General features: G+C 37.5%; 1 protein-coding gene and 1 pseudogene across 1 annotated transcript in view; both read left to right on the plus strand.

Moving 5' to 3' along the window:
* Positions 1 to 19,414, plus strand: part of NBAS (neuroblastoma amplified sequence) — a 611,780-nt gene that overhangs the window by 25,248 nt on the left and 567,118 nt on the right. The window contains exons 7-9 of the mRNA XM_006880668.1: positions 5,529 to 5,662; positions 12,747 to 12,880; positions 16,485 to 16,583. Of these exons, the coding sequence (XP_006880730.1) occupies positions 5,529 to 5,662; positions 12,747 to 12,880; positions 16,485 to 16,583 (367 nt within the window). The remainder of the gene's footprint in view (positions 1 to 5,528; positions 5,663 to 12,746; positions 12,881 to 16,484; positions 16,584 to 19,414) is intronic.
* Positions 8,350 to 10,291, plus strand: LOC102869910 (annotated as a pseudogene).

Consider the following 19,414-nt stretch of genomic DNA (forward strand, 5'->3'; position numbering starts at 1 on the left):
AATATTCAGAGTCTCATCTGACATCCATTTTGGTCTTTTCTTCTTCTTTAGCCTTTGTAATGATCTTTTGCATTCTTCATGGACGATTTTCTTGATATCCCCCCAGAGCTCATTTGGCTTACGCTCATTGGTGCTCAAGGCCTCAGACCTGTTCCTGAGATGTTTTTGAAATTTGAGTGGGATAGACTTGAGATCAAATTTTTATTCCCGTGGACTTGATTTAATTTTCCTCAACTTCAGCTTGAACTTTATCATGGCTTGATTCAGATGCACCAAACATTAAAATTAAATCCTTGCTATTTATCACTTTAAAGATATCCTGTGGACATTATTCTGTCTTGACAGTATTGTTCTACTTCAGGAGAGATCTTGAAATGTTTTAATGATAACTATGACACATTTCTTCTATGTTCTTTGTTGGCATAGTAGCTCATATTGTTGCCTAATTCAGAATGCTAATTCCACTCCATTGCAGCTCATTCCTGCCTAGGGTATTGATTAAAACAGTAAAAGGGTGAGGTCTTGGAGAATTCTCCACATTTTCACATATAAATGAAGCTTCATCATCTCAGGATGTGAAATTCTTGTGCATTATCAGTCCCATCGCTCCAAAGAAACTTCAAGATCAATGGTCCTTTATATAATAGCCATCTAGGCCTTATTGTGCAGAATTTATTATGCCCCTTCCTTTCCTGTCATGTATCATCTTTAAAACTCCTTTGCTCTGTGATTGCAAGGAACATATTCTAAGGGGTATTTTTTGGAATCCAGAGAGATAGCCAAGCCAGGTTCTTCATTCCAATCAGTCAAGTGGATTAAGAAGAAATAATAAAAAAGGAATCCTGTGAAGTCAGTTCTAACTCATGGCAGTTTTGTCAAACACATAGACAAAAAGGAAAGATGTAGCATATTTTCACATTACATGTAGAGATATTAGCTGGTGGTGTGTGCATGGACATGCATGTGTGCTTGCGTGTAAATTACTAGAATACCACAATGAGCCTTTTGCTCATATTCTTAGGATATTTTATTTTCTATTATGGGTTTGTAGGGTTCTGTGTAAATGTTTCAAATATTTTTACTTCATATATTTATGTGTTAAATTTGTTATGTCTTTCTGTGGAGATTTTTTCAGGGGGTGATCACTGGACTTGTTAATTTTTTTTCTTGTATAGCCTCTGGGTTTCTTGTGCTTCTCATTGCTGTCAGATCAGAACTAACTCCTAGTTGACCCTACATTGGATTTCTAAGACAGTTAATCACAAAGGAGGAGATTATGCATCTTTGTCCTGGAGAGCTTTTGGAGATTTCCTCCTCCAGATAGGTGTAGTCTTTGCATTAGAAGCACAGTTCCTTACAGATGACATCATTGTACACATTTCTTACTCTAGGATTATGATTCCTGCCCCCCTTATTTTAAACATTTAGATATTTAATATCTCTGCATGTCTTTCTAGCTTTATTGATTTTTTTCTCCCCCCTGCTCCTTGATTTTTTTTCTTCTTCTTGTATACCATAGAATTAGATCTGACTGGCACAAGAGGAGATTGCCCCTCCTTCTCCAGGAGAGCATCTGGTGGATTCGAACCACACTCCTTTGGGATTGTAGTGCAGCTTCTTGCCACTAGACCACCAGAGCTCCCTGCTCCTTGATTTTTGACTTTTAGTCCTAGAATGTATATAAGCTATTGATGGTTGAAACTTTAATTTTGTAAATGAGGAAACCAGTGGATACTCAACCGGGTTTTTTTGTAGCGTGCTAAAAAGAATCCTGTATTGTTTATTTTTAATAATCAATAAAATAATCCTGTATTGTTTTATTTTATTGTTTAATCCTTGTTCATTTCCATTTCTAATTTGGCTAAATTAAAAACTCATTTTCACTGAATTGATTCTAACTCACAGCAGGCCTCCATTTGGTTTCTAGTGATTAACAGGAAAATATTGACCATCTTTCTCCCAGGGAGCTGCTGGTGGACCTGAGCTGCTGGAGACATTTGGCCTTTTGGTTGGCAGTACAGCACACTATGGATTATACCACTGGAATTCCTTAATTTGCATAATTGGGATTGGAGTTGCCTACATTTGAATAATAGTTACATGCCACCAAAGGCAATACTATTCACCAGTGATAAAACTGTGGATAAGACAGAAAATATGAAGCAAATAAACAAATACATAATTATTGTTCAAAAATAAGAGCAGTAAAGAAACAGAAATAATTTCAGTAGTGGAGAATAATTGAGTTTGAAGGAATTTAGACCATTTAGAGTAGGTGGTCAGAGAATGCCTTTCCAAGAAGTGAATTTAAGTTGAGATCAGAAATGTAAGAAGGAGCCAGTCCAGGACCCTAGGGAGAATCAGTGTTCCGGACTGGAAAAAACAGCAGTTTAAAAATGTTTGAGATGTTAGAAAACTTGGCAACTTGGCAGACTTAATGAACTGAAGCTGGTACAGAATGTGAGAGGGTATTAAATGTTCCACGGAATATGTAAACTGTCAAGTTGCTGGTAAACTTTTACTGTTATCTTTTTTGCATGTTTCTGAAGTAATTCCATTGATATTTGCTTTGTAAAAATCTGCAATACTTATCCCTCTCTAGAAACACACAGCACAGAGACAACTGGAAAAAAAAATCCAATGATAAAAGTCTTTATTTTCACATTGTAAAATCTTATCTTGTAATAGAAATGTATGTTTATCTGGGTCAAAATACATGCTGAATTTCTCAGGGTTACTAGTTACATGACTAGAAATCTTAAGGACTGATCCTCTTTAGATGGAACTGATTTCAGATAGAGAGTTGCTGCATAAATCTGTTTATCTTATCAAAATGGAATAAGAGGGAAAATCTGTTAAGATAGGGCAATAATGGGAAAATGTTTTCTGTGTTCTTTAGTGCATGAATTTTTTCCCCCCAGAGCATTACAGTGTCCTTTTGGTTTTTATGTAGCTTCTGTATATATGCAGTATGTACCTTTGACTCCTAAATGAATTTTTAAAAATCTAAAGACTAGTGTTTGATCTTCTTCTTCATTGCATACCCCCTTTTAATGAAAATTACTTTTCTGGAATGTGTGCAGTGTTTTGTTAGGTTTTAATGAATTGCAGTACTCCCTCCTTTGTTCATGGACTGCTAAGATTGTTTCCCCCCCTGCATAATAATTCTTATCTATTCATAAATAGTCAAACTTAAGAAACTCCTTGATGGCTGGCGTATTTTCTCCATATATAAGACATGCATTGCAAAAATCGATGTATAAATTTTACTTTTGAGTGCTGAAAAGACTTCAGTTATAATGCTAGGCTTTGTGGTATGGTTTATTCTTTCCATTATCTTGATGTGTTAATATATGCTTCTTTTGAAACCCTTAGACTTTACTTTTAGTAAAACATGAATTAGTCAGGAGCTCTGGTGGCCTAGTGGCAAGAAGCTGCACTGCAATCCCAGAGGTGCGTGCTTTGAATGCACTAGATGCTCTGCTGGAGAAGAAGGGACAATATCTTCCTGTATCAGTCAGATCCGATTTGACAGTACACATACACAAAATAATAATAAATATATCCCCCCAAAATACAACCCAAACACATTAATTAATCACTTTATGCTGCAAGTACGGGGATGACAATGTTGAATAAGACATTATCATTCAAGAGCCTAAGAGAATGTAGAGGAAATGTTGTCAATGTGTTGTTGAGTTTGAAACGACCCATATAGCTGACCCTCCAGTGGACTTTCAGAGGCAGTAAACCACATTGGAGGAGATTGCCTGCTTTGTCCTGAAGAACAACTGCTGGATTTGAACTGCATACTTTTAGCTTGGCAGTGCAGTTTCTTACCACTGAGCCCTGTTGGTCTAGTGGTAAAAAGCTGCGCTGTCAGCCCAGAGATACACAGCATGAGTCTACCAGGTGCTCCGTGGAAAAATCAGTATAGCAACAACATAAAGTACATCATACTTAACAACAACAAGCGGCCAGAGCTCCATTTAGGGGAAAGTCATGTAAAAGACTATTGATGTGATAAATGTGTAGCGTATTTTGTAACAGAGAAAAGGTAAATTTTTTATGAGAATCAGAAACAGGAGCTAATAGTTAGCTTATCAGGTATGATGAATAAGATTGAATATGGGAAGTTGTTAGCTGTTGTGTGCTGTTGAGTCAGAACCACTCGCCACTCCTAACTGACCCTCCAGTGTGCTTTCCAGAGGCTCTACATTGCACAGGAGATGAGGTAGAGGAAGAAATAAATATCAAAGGCATAACAGTTTTAATGTGCATGGTTGACTTATTTGTGCTTTGGGTAACTTATTGTTTAGGAGTAAAAGAAATTGCAAACAAGGAAACAGAAAAGCTGTGGTAGGCCTTTCATTATGTTGTAGAATTGGGACTTGAATTTTTCTAAATGGGGATCCATCAGGAATTTTAAAGCAGCAGGACATGTTCTGGCCAGCTTTGTAGGGTAGAAAAATACCTTGGTTGATGTGAAAGGATTAGAAGGGAAGATCTTGAGGGCTGGAAGACCAGGTAGTAGGAGGACACTGTAAGAATGTAAGAGGTGATGAAACCTGAACTGAGATTTAACAGAGAGACGAGAGAAAAGACCATGAATTTTCAAAAGATTGAGATAATCCCATGTCTGCATCAAAGCTCTGGTTGGAATATAGTGTGTTACAGTGGAAGGTAACAAGACATCTAGTTTCTGGGCTTAGCTCTGTTCTAAACTCATACTTATTACCTTGAGTTCCTCAAACATACGGGATTCTTAATGGTTAAGTAGTGATACTGGTCCTCCTACCTACATCTCTTCATCTCTGACATCCTAATAAAGGAAAAACTGAAGCAAAATTAAAAATAAAAATCACAATTTAGTGTTTCGCAATTTGTTTTATAATTAATTACCTTGCGCCTAATTGTTATATTGAAAAAATTTGGGCAGAAATGTCTAGTAGCTGTTGAATTATCAAGATGCTAATGGATTTTAAAAATCTTAAAATTAGATGGCTAGATCTTTCTTATCCCTTTTGAATAGTTTCTTATCATAGTCCTACTTTGTATCTCCTTAGCATTTGTAGTTGATATATTTAGAAGCTCTCTGTTCAGATTTTTGTGTTTAGCTTTTAGAGGAGTTGGACTCAATGGATTAAACTTTTTTTTTTGTGTCCAGTTTTAATGCTATTTTATTGCTTTAGTTAATAAGTGTTTTGGGTTATCTTATTCCTGAACATTTACCATACTGAATGGTGGTCAGCATTTAGCAGAACATGGATTAGTAAGTATTAGTAGGTTTGCTTTTAAAACAAGGCCACACGAATTTGCTGTTATTTTTATTCCTGATTTTAATTGAAGTGAATTTCATGGAACTTTTTTTATTTTTCTGAACTTTTCTACTTTTCTGTTTAACTGAATTGTTAAGAGATTCTTTTGAGATGATGTAATATAGTTAAATATTTTTGTTGCACTAACTAAAAATGTTAATTTCCATTATAACATATTTTAAAAGCATCTCTTTTCCCCTTTCCTTATAGTTCCCAAAGATCCAAAACCCCAGTGGAGACGAGTAGCGTGGAGTTACGATTGTACTCTCCTGGCCTATGCTGAAAGTACAGGAACTGTGAGGGTGTTTGATCTTATGGGAAGTGAACTGTTTGTTATTGCCCCTGTAAGTAAATACCTTATCTTGTCTGTAAGTAAATACCTGACATTGATTACATGTTTTTTTCAGTGTATTCCAGGTTTTAGATATTTGAATGAATGGATTTAAATAGGGAAAGCAAAATCAGATGATATGCTCTGAATTTGCTCAAAATCTAGTCAAGAAATTTAGTTACTAAAAGTATTTGTTCTTTATGTGTTGTATTACACTGTCTGCATGTAACAACCACTGTGAAAACATGGGATACCAGAAGAATGTTTGTGCTTTATTGACTATGCAAAGATGTTTGTGTGGATCATGACAAGTTGTGGCTGACATTGAGAAGAATGGGAATCCCAGAGCACTTGATTGTGCTCATGCGGAACCTGTACCTGGACCAGGAGGCTGTTGTGTGAACAGAGCAGGGGGGCACTGCATGTAATTGGGAAGGGAGTACGTCAGGATTATATTCTTTCTCCATACCCGGTCAATATATATGCTGAGCAAATTATCTGAGAAGCTGGACTCTATGAAGAAGAGTGTGCATCAGAATTGGAGGGAGACTCATCAGTAACCTAGCTTGTTGACAGTGCTTGAAGTGTTTGTTGCAGAAGATCAAGGAATGCGACTTTTGGTATGGATTACACCTCTCTCTAAAGAAAACAAAGATTCTTACCGCTTGATTGATAGACAACATCATGATGGATGGAGAGGAGACTGACATTGTCAAAATCTCATCTTGCTTAGATCCACAGTTAACATCCTTGGTACGAGCAGTCAGGCAATAAGGAGACACATTGCACTGGAAAAAATCTGCATTTAGGGACTTATCCAAATTATTGAGGAGTAATGATGTCACTTTGAAGACTAAGATGTGTCAGATTCAGGTCATACTTTTTCTGATCACTTACTATGCATCTGAGAGCTGGATGGTGAATAAAGATGACAGAAAAAGAATTGATGCCATTGAGCTGTGGTGTTGGAGAAGAGCACTGAACATCCCATGGTGGCTAAGAGAACAAACAGATATGTCTTGGAGAGGGTGCAGCTAGAGTGCTCTTTGGAGGCAAGAATGATGATGCTTTGCCTCATATACTTTGGTCATGTTGCTTGGAAGTGCTCTTCCTTAGAGAAGGACATGATGCTGGGAAAGGTGGAGAGTGGGCAAAGGAGAGGAAGACCTTCAACCAGGTGGATTGACATGGTGATTGCTTCAGTGGGCTCTTCTTGTGTGTCAGGAAGTATGAGGATGGCACAGGACAGAATAAGGTTCAGATCTTTTGTTCATAGGGTCGCTATGAGGTGTGCTTGACTTGGTGACACCTAACAAGAACAACATCAACAACGTGAAAACATGATAGTAAAACCAGAACAAAACACAACACATGATCTTTGTTGTTGCTGTTGTTGATTGCCGTCGAGTCGAGCACAATTCATAGTGACTCTGTGAGCAAAAGACCTAATGCCTTTCCATAACTATTGTCATTTCTCCAAGTTCATAGAGTTTCCAGAGGCATGTGGTTTAGGGAGTGGATGCCACTCCTGCTTCCCAACCTGTTTAATAACTGGGAGCTCTACCAAACACTGTCCACAATGGGAAACCATTCTGGTATTTTATATGCCCCAGTGGCACCAGGTTCAGTATCATAGCAAACCCAGGTTAATTCATACAGCACATTGACAAAGAGTGATGTGCAAAGTGAAAGAGTGTTCCTCCAAATAGAACAGCACTAGTCTCATTTAGCAGTGGTTAAGAGTTATTGAGTTGAATACAACTCAGTAAGCTTTGCACAAAAGACCTGAACTCTGTTCCATAACTACCATCATTTCTGTACATTGATAAAGTTTAGGGAGTTTGTAGAGCTTCCAGAAGCATCTAGTTTAGGAAGTGGATGTCACTCCTGCTCCCCAGCATGAATCAATCTGGAAGCTCATCCAAACATTGTACACAATGGGTAACCTTTATCAACACATGATAGTTATAAATAATATTTGGAAGTTCTGAAAGTTGTTTTAAAAAGTCCCAGTGAAGGGAATAAATAAATGGATGTAGACAACAGGAACATCTTTCAGAGGAGTTAAAATATACAATTATAAAAATCTTAACTCTGTACAATATGGATGAGTCTGGAAGACATTATACTGAGGGAAATAAGAGTCACAAAAGGACAATTACTGTAAGACCACTGTTCTAAAAGGCTTGAGAAAGATTTACAGAAAAAAAGAATCCATCTAATAGGATTACCAAGGAGGTGAAGGAGGGGTGGTAGAAAATTGATAGATAGTGAACATTCATGGGATTGTGAAGGGAGGGTAACTTTGAAATGGATAGCTGATCAGACATTGTGTGTTCTGTAATTGTTATAGAACAGAATGCACATGGATGATTGATTGGAAAAAACTCATGTTTTGTAAACTTTCATGCAAATTATAATTAAGGAAACCCCCACGACTAGCTCTAAAGGAGATCTTGTTCCTATCATAACTTGTTACTTGCAACCAACTTGAGCTGACTTTTCACTGTGTTTCTGAGGTTGTAAGTGGCATGAGACATTGTGCATCTTTCCTTCGTGAAGCCATTCATATATTTGAACTTCCAGAGAGGTGGGATGTTAATGGCTAGAAATTGAAAAAGAGTGGAGCTCATTTAGGGCACCGGCAGCCGTGAGGTATGGTTTTTTCCCTCTACCACCTGGGACCCGCACTAAGCAACCATGTCCAAAGGCCCTGCGGTTGGCATTGATCTTGGTACCACCTACTCCTGTGTAGGGGTCTTCCAGCATGGGAAAGTGGAGATCATTGCAAATGATCAAGGCAACTGGACCACTCCAAGTTATATCACATTTACCGATACTGAATGATTAGCGATACAGCAAAGAATCAAGTTGCAATGTGTCCTACTAACAAAGTATTTGATGCCAAACATCTAATTGGATGAAGATTTGATGATGGTGTTGTGTGGTCTGATATGAAACACTGGCCCTTCATGGTGGTGAATGATGCAGGAAGGCCCAAGGTCTAAGTAGAATATAAAGGAGAGACCAAAAGTTTCTATCCAGAGGAGGTGTCATCTATGGTTCTCACAAAGATGAAGGAAATTGCAGAAGCCTACCTTGGGAAGACTGTTACTGATGTTGTTGTCACTGTACCAGCCTACTTCAATGACTCTCAGCGCCAGGCTACCAAAGATGCTGGAACCATTGCTGGCCTCAATGTCCTCCGAATCATCAACGAGCCAACTGCTGCTGCTGTTGCTTATGGTTTAGATGAAAAGATTGGTGCTGAAAGGAATGTACTGATCTTTGACTTAGGAGGTAGCACTTTTGATCTGTCAATCCTCACTATTGAAGGTGGGATATTTGAGGTCAGTTCTACAGCTGGAGACACCCACGTGGGTGGAGAAGACTTTGGCAACAGAATGGTCAACCATTTCATTACAGAGTTCAAGTGCAAGCGTAAGAAAGACATGAGTGAAAACAAGAGGGCTGTCAGACGCCTCTGCACTGTTTGTGAGCGTGCAAAGTGCACACTTTCTTCCAGCACCCAGGCCAGTATTGAGATAGATTTGCTGTGTGAGGGAGTTGACTTCTATACTTCCATTCCCGAGCCCGCTTTGAAGAATTGAATGCTGATCTTTTCCGTGGCACTCTGGACCCTGTGGAGAAAGCCCTGAGGGATGCCAAGCTAGACAAGTCACAGATCCAGGATATTGTCCTGGTGGGTGGTTCTACCAGAATTTCCAAGATTCAGAAGCTTCTTCAGGATTTCTTCAATGGAAAGGAATTGAACAAGAGTATCAACCCAGATGAGGCTGTAGCTTATGGTGCAGCTGTCCAGGTGGCCATTCTATCTGGAGACAAATCTGAAAAATGTTCAAGATTTGCTGCTCCTGGATGTCTCTCCACATTCTGTTGGTATTGGAACTGCTGGTGGAGTCATGACTGTCCTCATCAAGCGGAGTACTACCTTTCCTACCAAGCAGACCCAGACCTTCACAACCTACTCTGACAACCAACCAGCCTGGTGTACTCATTCAGGTCTATGAAGGTGAGCGTGCCGTGACCAAAGATAACAACCTGCTCGGGAAGTTTGAACTCATTGGGATACCACCTGCACCTCGTGGTGTTCCTCAGATTGAAGTCACCTTTGATCTTGATGCCAGTGGTATGTTTAATGTGTATGCTGTTGACAAGAGCACTGGGAAAGAAAACAAGATTACCATCACCAATAATAAGGGCCGCTTGAGTAAAGAAGACATTAAATGAATGAATGGTCCAGGAGGCTGAGAAGTACAAAGCTGAATATGAGAAGCAAAGAGATAAGGTGTCTTCTAAGAATTCCCTTGAGTCTTACACATTTAATGTGAAAGCAACAGTTGAAGATGAAAAGCTTCAAGGCAAGATCAATGACGAGGACAAGCAGATCCTCGACAAATGCAATGAAATTATCATCTGGTTTGATAAGAATCAGACTGCAGAAAAGGAGGAATTTGAGCTTCAGCAGAGGGAACTAGAGAAGGTCTGCAACTCCATCATCACCAAGCTGTACCAGAGGGCTGGAGGCATGGCCGGAGGCATGCCCGGCGCCTTCCCTGGTGGTGGAGCTCCTCCATCTGGTGGTGCCTCTTCTGGACTCACCATTGAAGAGATTGACTAAACCAATGTGCATACTTTATAGCATTCATTGTCCCACAGTTAAATTTTGAAGGACCAAAATTTGTAGCACTCTGTAGTTGAAAAGTCTAAACTGCTAGACTAAATTTCTGGGCATTCTCAATACTTGCATATGGAATGTGCGTAGGGAAAGGAATTAACATTGCACTTTATTATCACTGTGTTGTAAGTGGAAAATGCAATGTCTCAAAGATGTATTTAAAATTGGCATCATAAAAAAAGAGTATAGAGAAGAAAAGATTAATTGCAAGGTTCCTAGGCAGTACAAATCATTTATAGTTGACTGAATAAGCTAACGGTTGATGGATTAATCCTACTTGGAGCAGTGTGGAAGAAAAGGTCTATCTAGCAATCAGTTTCCATTAAAATTTCAGCAAGAAAATATTAGGAAGCCAGTCAACTCTATAATACATGTGTTTGCCATAAATTGGAACCCACTCAATGGTAGCTCATAAAAAATAACTTGTATTTGTGCAGTGCTTATACTGTTAGAACTTTGATAAAAGAATTTTATTTAATTCTATTTATTTATTTAAAATTTAGAATGGTCTAAGTTTTCTTGGAGAGAGATGTTCCCATTATGTAGGAAACTGAGATTGAGTGAATTGACTTGTCTCACGGTAATTGAGTTGACAAGTTTTTCTTCTAAAAATTTAGTTAGCCATTTAATTTGTATCTTCCTTCCTTAAATGATCAAAGTAAAGAGAAAATATAGTAATGGTTCAGAATTTGACTATCTTAGAATCATCTGGAGGAGCTTTATGAAGACAAACTTGATAAAACAAAGCAAAACAAAACCATATTTTTCTTACTTGTGCTTTTCCCCCAGAGGTTCTGATCTCATTGATCTAGATGAGGTCTAAGGTTTAACATTTGTTTATAGTTTCTTCAGATGATTCCAGTTAGAACCAGTAATCTGGAGAGTGGATTTTTAATCATAAATAATGAATGGAAAGATTTCAGAAAGTTTATTACACTCATATTGTGGAAGTTCTTGGCAACCAAATTGAAGAATTTTCTAAAAGAAATGGAATGTGAGCATGTATGTGATCACATAAGCAATTAAAAATTTTCTGATAGCTGTACTAAATAAATGAAGTTTATGAATATATTTTTAGTTCAGTATAGCCAAAAGAGTTTCATTTCAACATGTATTCAATATCAGAATTACTAAATATGTTTTATATTCTTTGGAACTAAGTCTTGGTAGTTTGGTGTGCATGTTCACATTTACAGTTTATTCATTAAATGTAACCAAATATACTTCAATTTGTAGGACGTGGTTTTGGATTTTCATTGGTTTTAAATGCTGAGAAGCCACTCAGGGATGGAAACCTTTATGTGTTTCCTAAGGCGGCCTCTAAGGTTTTTCCTAGGATTTCCTAATGTAGGGTAGCTATGGTGCTCCTCAGGAGAAAGATGAACAATCTGCTCCTTTGCAGTTTAAAACTTGGGGAAACTTGGATGAGTTGGAATCTCATTGGCAGTAAGATTTGAATTTGAAGGTATAGAGGCTTTCACCCCTTTGTACCTTTACAGTATTGCCTGATGTATACTTGGTAGGGAATTGTTGGTATTGAATGGAAGTTTCACCTAAAACTTTCCTTTGATCAAGGAACCCTGATGATGCAGTTAGGTTTGGTTAGGTTGCTAACCAAAAGTGAGACTAGCCATGTCTGGAGAGAAAGGTGGATAGTCTGCTCCTGTGAAGACTTAGAGCCCTGGTTCCAGTTAATCATGGATTGGATGAAACTTCATGGCACTTTGTATTTTGTTTTTTATTTTCCCCTTTTGATTAGGTAATTGGAAAAATAATCAGGGACCATTTTAAAGGATAGATTACTTCTTCTGATAGTATTGTTGTTGTTGTTGTTGTTATGTGCCATCGAATCGCTTGCAACTCATAGCGACCCTGTGTACAACAGCTCAGCTCTTCTCTGTCCTGTGCCAATCTCATTGTCTCTGACACACTCATCCCGACTGCCCCAGTCACTGAATCAGTCCACCTCCCAGAGGGCCTTCCCCTCTTGTGCCTGCCCTCCACCCTCCCAAGCCTGATGTCCTTCTCCATATTTAGAAGTTAATATTTGGAGATCAGTTTCTGGAAAGAGGCTTATAACATTCTTTTTTTCTGAATTGTGGCAGTACTTTTTAAAAATTATTTTGCAGTGAAAATTCAATCTGAACATAAATTTATCTGTCTTGATAAATATCTAAAGAGACTGGTGTGATTTCTACAAAAGGCTAAGAGGGGTGGTTAGACTTGAGTGTGCAGTTCTAGACCTTCTCCCTCACATGATTCTGTAGTACACAGAGCAATTCTGAAACTTTTTTATTTACAGTATACCTGGCAAGGCCAGTGCCTTGGAAGACCTTCAGCTAGACATGTATTATTTATCTGGTATTGTCTTAGTAACATTGTTCTCTCTCTTTTATAGGCATCTAGTTTTGCAGGTGATTTAAGCTATGCTATTGCTGGGTTGATATTTTTAGAATATAAAGCAAGTGCACAATGGTCTGCAGAACTGTTGGTCATCAGTTATCGAGGAGAGCTTAGAAGTTACCTTGTAAGGTAAATATGCACTGTGGGAAGTGTTTGTTTTTCTGTTTAACTAAAAACATCTATTTTTAGTCTTCAAACATCAAAATGCGTACCCCTCTCTCCCAGATAATTATGATTAGCTTATAGAAATTGACATTTACATTGTTTCTTCAAACATTTATCTTTAACAGAAAACTAGATTATAGAATGTGAAACTAAAAAAATTAAAACAATGAATATTGTTGTTTTTATAAAACCAAACAGAACCTAGCTTTAAGTCAAGAAAATCCTCTCATACCTCAGATTCTTCTCTAAGAACTTGCTTTGTAATGTTACTTCCATTTAGCAAAAATCTGACCTAATTTAGTATCTTTCTTCCTTCTGATGTAATTTAAAACTCTTACATCTTCCAGTATTATATTTGCAAAGTCATCAATACCTTGAAGTATGCCAACGATATCCTGCATCACATGAATTTTTGAGCCTGAATACTTGTTCACACGCTCAAGTGGCAACAGGAGCAATCAGTGACTTGGTGGTACCATTAGCTACTGTAAAAAGAGCAAGGGCCATGTGAAGACAACCATATCTGACTTTTACCATCTTCTCAAAGGGAAACTATCCCTATCAACAGCATAAATAACATAAAACCAATTCCCAGGAGGTCAGACATGTCTCCCACACCTTCCATACCTCTTTCTACTCATCTGAACACCAGTCTTAATACTTTGCTGTGTTCAAAATCTAATATGATAGTTCTTAGATCACACAGAACCATGTTAAAGAAGTTAAAAGGTTATAATCAAGGTTAATAGCAGAATGCAGTCAAGACAGCTCCCGATATGTGCACTTTCGGACCTTTGGCCTCAAACCTCACGGCTTTAGGCCAGTGTTCTTGGGTAGTCATTCCTGCCAGTATTGGCTTCCCAGCCCTAGTTGTTCAGCAAAGTTCTCAGTCTTGCCAGGATTGGCTTCCCACCTCCAGTTGTCCAGCAAAGTTCTCAGTCCTCCCAGTATTGGCTTCCTACCTCTGGTTGTCCAACAAAGTTCTTAGTCCTGCCAGTATTGGCTCTCCCCATCAAGGTCCCATCCCAAGCCAGGTCTTCAGTTTGGCCATGTCTCTTGCTGCCAAAGTTGTAGTTGGAGAAAGAAGGGCATCCTATGTACTCTTTGTTTCTTCTTCAGTAGCAGAAGATCTGTCTGTTTCTTGCTGTTAGCTTGCTGAATTTGGTGGCGAGACTAGCCAGTCCCCTTGTGGTATGGTGGATAACCAGCCCGCTGTTTATCTATTCCTGTTTGATCTATTATCAAATTCCTGTTTATCTACATAGCATAGTCAAACAATCGCTAGGAAAAGTCATATTGAAACATGAAGTCCACAGCTGCCTTGGCTATTATAGAAGCAGGAAAAATTTTAAAAGTGTTATTTCTCTCATTTAGTTTTAACTTGTGATATTTCTTGTTTTTCTTCCTCTCTAGTGTTTTATTATAAAAAAAGTACACGAACACTCTTCTTACCATCTAGAGACTACCTTTTAATGTGCCTTTTAAATCACGTCTGTATCCATCTATCCAGCCATCATCAATCTTTTGATTTGAGAATAAGTTGCAGTTACCACATATTTTAAAATCTCTAGGAGAAATGATGATAGTTATGGAAAGGCATTAGGTCTTCTGTTCAGAGTCACTGTGACTCGTGCTCAACTTGATGGCAGTCAACAACTACAACATTATTAGTTGTTGTTCAACATATTTTTTGTTTTGTTTTTTACATTTTTATTATTATTATTAATTTTAATGAAAATTTACAGACGTTGGATTTCCATTCATTCATTGTTGTACTTTTCTCCCTGCCCACCCCCTCCCCCCAGTTCACTCCTTTATTTGAAAAGTAAAAGAAAAATTCTTTCATTGTTATACAGTCTCTCCCCGCAGGTTCACTCCACTATACAGCCTTCATTCTTGACTCCTGTCATGACAATAATACCTAATCACATATCACTTTTAAACAGTTTCTCCCTCATTTGTTTCAATGCAGTATACATTATTTATCCCATCTTTCTCTGTCTCCTCCCAACCCCAATTTCAGTCCCATTTTATAACAGTGGCACTATGCAGTATTTGTCCTTTTGTGACTGAGATATTTCACTCAGAATAATGTCCTCCAGGGTCACCTATTTTGAATAATATTATATGAGTTCCTTGTTTTTCAGTGCAGCATAGTATTCTGTTGTGTGAATGAATATACCAGAGCTTCTCTATCCATTCGTTTGTTGTTGGGCCTTTAGGTTGTTTCCAACTCTTGGCTATCATTAACATAGCCACAGTAAACATCGTATGCATATATCTGCTTGGGTGACACTTATGGTCTCTTTGGGGTATATTCCCAGTGGTGGAATTGCTGGGTCAAATGGTTTTTCTATTTGCAACTTTTTGAGAAAGCACCACACTGCCTTCCATAGTGGTTGCACCGTTTTACACTCCCACCAACAGTGAATAAGGGTTCCAGTTTCTTCACAACCTTGCCAGCGTTTGTTGCTTACTGTTCTGTTAAATTTTGCTATTCCGACTGGGGTGAGATGATATCTCATAGTTGTTTTGACTTGCATCTCTCTTAGAGCTAGGGATTTTGAACATTTCTTCATGTGCTTGTTGACCATCTGAATGTCTTCTCTGGTGAAGTGTCTGTTCATATCCTGTGCCCATTAGTTCAACATATTTTTGCAGTGTTATTTCTTTTAGGGTAAAATTTACATACAAAGAAAGGAATAAATCTTAAATTCATCATGCTGTGTGTTATGACAAATTCATATATATGTATAAGCCTAATTCCTATGTGGTGGTGTTCAGTGCCGTCGAGTCGCAGGCAACTCATAGCGACCCTATGAAGGAGAGTCCTCGATGCCTGGGTGCCTTTCCTCCTCTCTCCAGGTTCATAGGGTTTCCTGAGGCAAGCTATTACGGAAGTGGATGCCACTTCTCCTTCCAAGCTATAGTGATGTTACGTATTATAATACCCAAAGGGTTACTTATACTTGTGCATCTCTAACCCTACCCCCTCCTAGTACACTACATACAGTTTAAGGGTTTTTTTAAAAAATTCTCATTATAGGTTAGTTTTGCATGTTCTAGTATTCACATTGATGGAATCATACATTTCAAGTCATTTTTGACCAAATCTTCATTCAGCATGATGCTTTGAGATTCATTCATACTGTTAATATATCTCAGTATTTAAAAAAAAATCCTGAATAGTATACCATTGTGATTATTTTATGGTTTATTTTCCCATTGTTTTAGTTGGTGAACCACCAACTTTACAGTTTGGTCTTATTGTTAATAAATCAGCTCTGACCATTCTTGTTGAAGTCTTATGGCTTGGTTTTAATTTCTTTTGGTTCAACAGCATAGGGTAGAAGTTCCAGATAATAGGGTAGATGTAACTTACTTTTATAAGAAAGAAACTGCAAGATTTACATACAACCAAGTATGTTACCAAAGTTCTACTTATTTCATATCCTCTATGATATTTCTTCTTGTCTTTCTTTTTAGTTAGAAACATTTTAATAGTTGTTTATCCATATTTTTTTGTGGTTTAATGGCATTCATGTCTTGTTTTACTTACTAAATTTAGTGTTGGAACGAATCAGAGCTACCAGGAAAGTCACTGTTTCAGCTTTAGTAGTTACTATCCTCATGGAATCAACACAGCCATTTACCATCCTGGTCACAGGTAAGCAACCATTTGTTTTCGTATTTGTTTTTGGGGAGCTCTGTTGGCTTAATGGTATGGCATGGCACTGCTAACCCAAAGGCTCACCTTTCAAATCTACTCCTTTCTCTGTAGGTGAAGGGTGGCCATTCTTCTCCTATATAATTTAGTGCCTCTGAGAACCTGCTAGAGGGGCAGGACGCTATGAGTTGGTTCCAACTCAGTGGTACATACCAAAACGTAGAAATTTGAACACAGATGAAGAGAGAGGAAATAGTTCAGTTCTGATTCTTATTTTGACTTCCTCATTTCCTCCTTTTGTATATAATTATCTTGAATATGTATAATATTGTTATCTCTTTGGATCATTCCTGCTTATCTGTATGGTCAGCTTGAGTTAAGTCAGCTAGGGTACTGGAGAACATTTAGTGATGAATTTCTTCTCTCCTAACTCTTGGAATCTTCTTTTTTGTAGTCTGTAAAATGAAGATAATACTTAATTTATAGAATTGTTTATAGAATTAATAAAACAACAAAAACCCACAGTAACATTACTTTATATTTTCTTTCTTTCTTTACAAGTTCAGGTTGCATTAGTTGATACCTAGCTGTTTCCTAAGACTTTATCTCATTCTTCATATATATCACTTGCCTGTGTATTTGCCATCTACGTTGAAAGCTACTAGAAACTTTTGGCATTTTGTACTTCCATTGATTTTTTCCCCCTTTTTATTATTGGAAAATGAAATTTGCGTATATTTTATCAATTACCCAAACTGGTTTGTTCTCTAAATGGGGTGAGTAAACTTTTTAAGTTAGACAAACTCTGCTCGAGTTCTGAATTTTTGAACATAACTTTTTTATTTGTTGATGAGTTCTTAAACTATGATCCACAGTGTACTTTTAAAAAAATGTTTTATTCTGATAGAACAGAAGTTTTGTATTCCTTTCAGTTTTAGGTCCTTTTTAAATTTCAGGCTTTTATTATTAAGAAATTTTAATACTCCTAGGATATGTACCACATTCTGTTTCTTGTTGCTGGTGCTGAGCTTCTAGAATTCTGCTCCTGAATCCACTGAATTTACTTGTGAGACCAGTCAGTCCCTGTGAATAGGCTAACACATCCTCATTATATGATCCTGCCTATCTGTGTTACAAAGACAAAGTTAATGGTGTGGAAAACCATCTTAAACAGTAAATCCTTGACACCATATGTTGTTTTGTGATTTACCCTTTATATGTCTGGTTCTCTTTTTCTTTATTCATAATTTTACTGTGTATAATTAATTCACAAAATCCATTTCTTTGTATAATTAAAAAATTATTGTGGTAATGTATATATCTCATAAAATTTATTTTAGTACTTTTTGTTTATTTAATTTTAATTTTATGTAATTTTAAATGTGATTAATTATGCAATGTTAATTACCTTAAGTATTAATTAATTAATTACATTAAGAAAATCTGCTTTCAAGGACCTCTCCAAAGTTCTGAAGATCAAGGATGTCGGTATAAAGACTAAATTGTGCCTTATCCAAATCATAACATTTACTTTTGCTTCCTGTATGTGTAAAAGTTAGACTATGCATAAAGATGACTGAAGAATTGATGCCTTTGAATTGTGGTGTGGAGAAGACTATTGATCATCCTTTGGATGGCTACAAGAACAAACAATTTGATCTTGGGGAGAAGTGAAACCAGGATGTTCCTTACAGGCAAGGAGGGGGAAACTTCATCTCACATTCTTCAGGCATGTTGTCAGGAGGGACTAGTTCTTGCAAAAAAACTTCATGCTGGAAAAGGTGGAGAGTCAGAGAAAGAGGGGATGACCTTAAACAAGGGGAATTGAATTGATGCAGTGACTGTAACAATAGGCTTGAGTATATCAAAGATTGTGAATATGGTACAGTTTAGTGTAAAGTTCAGATCCAGTCTTCATACGGTCACTGTAAGTTGTAATCGACTTGATGGACTCTAGCGACAACAACCACCTCATGTTGTGTAGTCAGTTCTCACTGTATTTTTGAAATTGTTTTTCACCCTAAAGCTACGTACTCACTGAACAATAATTTTCTATTTCCTCTTCCTCTCATTCTGGTAGATATAGTGCATGCATTTCCCTTTTGTAGATATATTATTGGAAACAAGCAGTAAGTAACTATTTATGTTATTTTATTTAGTATGTTTTCAAGGTTCATCTACTTTGTATGATTGAATAATATCTCATCATATAGATATACCACATGTTGTTTATTCACTGATAGGCTAGTAGACACTTTAGATTTAAGACTTTGTGACTTTTGTGCATATTCCTGCACTCAATCTGTTTGATTCCAAGGCTCCTTTGGAATTATTTTTTTTTTTTTTTTTTTGCCTCAGTTGAGAGTATGGTGGTTGAAATGGAATTATTTTATGATCCTATTATTGTCCTCAAATTAAACTGAAAGCAGGGACTCAAACAGATTGAGTGTAGGAATATGCACAAAAGTCACAAAGTCTTAAGTTTTCAACCTGTATACAGAACAGATTACCCGGGCGGCTGGGCTCTATGAGAAGTGTGGTGTCAGGATTGGTGGAAGATTCATCCAACAATCTGCGTTATGCAGATGACACAACCCTGCTTGCTGAAACTGAGGAGGACCTGAAGCGTTTGCTGTAGAGGGTCAAGGACTGCAGCCTTCAATAGGGATTGAGGCTCAATGTCAAGAAGGCAAAGATTCTCACCACTGGACCAATTGGCAGCATCAGGTTGCATGGCACTTGTTATGCATCAGAGAGTTGGACAATGACTAGGGAGGATAGAAGGAGAATTGATGCCTTTGAGTTGTGGTGCTGGAGAAGAGTATTGAGAG

This window comes from Elephantulus edwardii, unplaced genomic scaffold, assembly GCF_000299155.1.
Source record: "Elephantulus edwardii isolate Elephantulus edwardi_28Jun2011 unplaced genomic scaffold, EleEdw1.0 scaffold00009, whole genome shotgun sequence".
In the NCBI taxonomy this organism is placed as follows: Eukaryota; Metazoa; Chordata; class Mammalia; order Macroscelidea; family Macroscelididae; genus Elephantulus; species Elephantulus edwardii.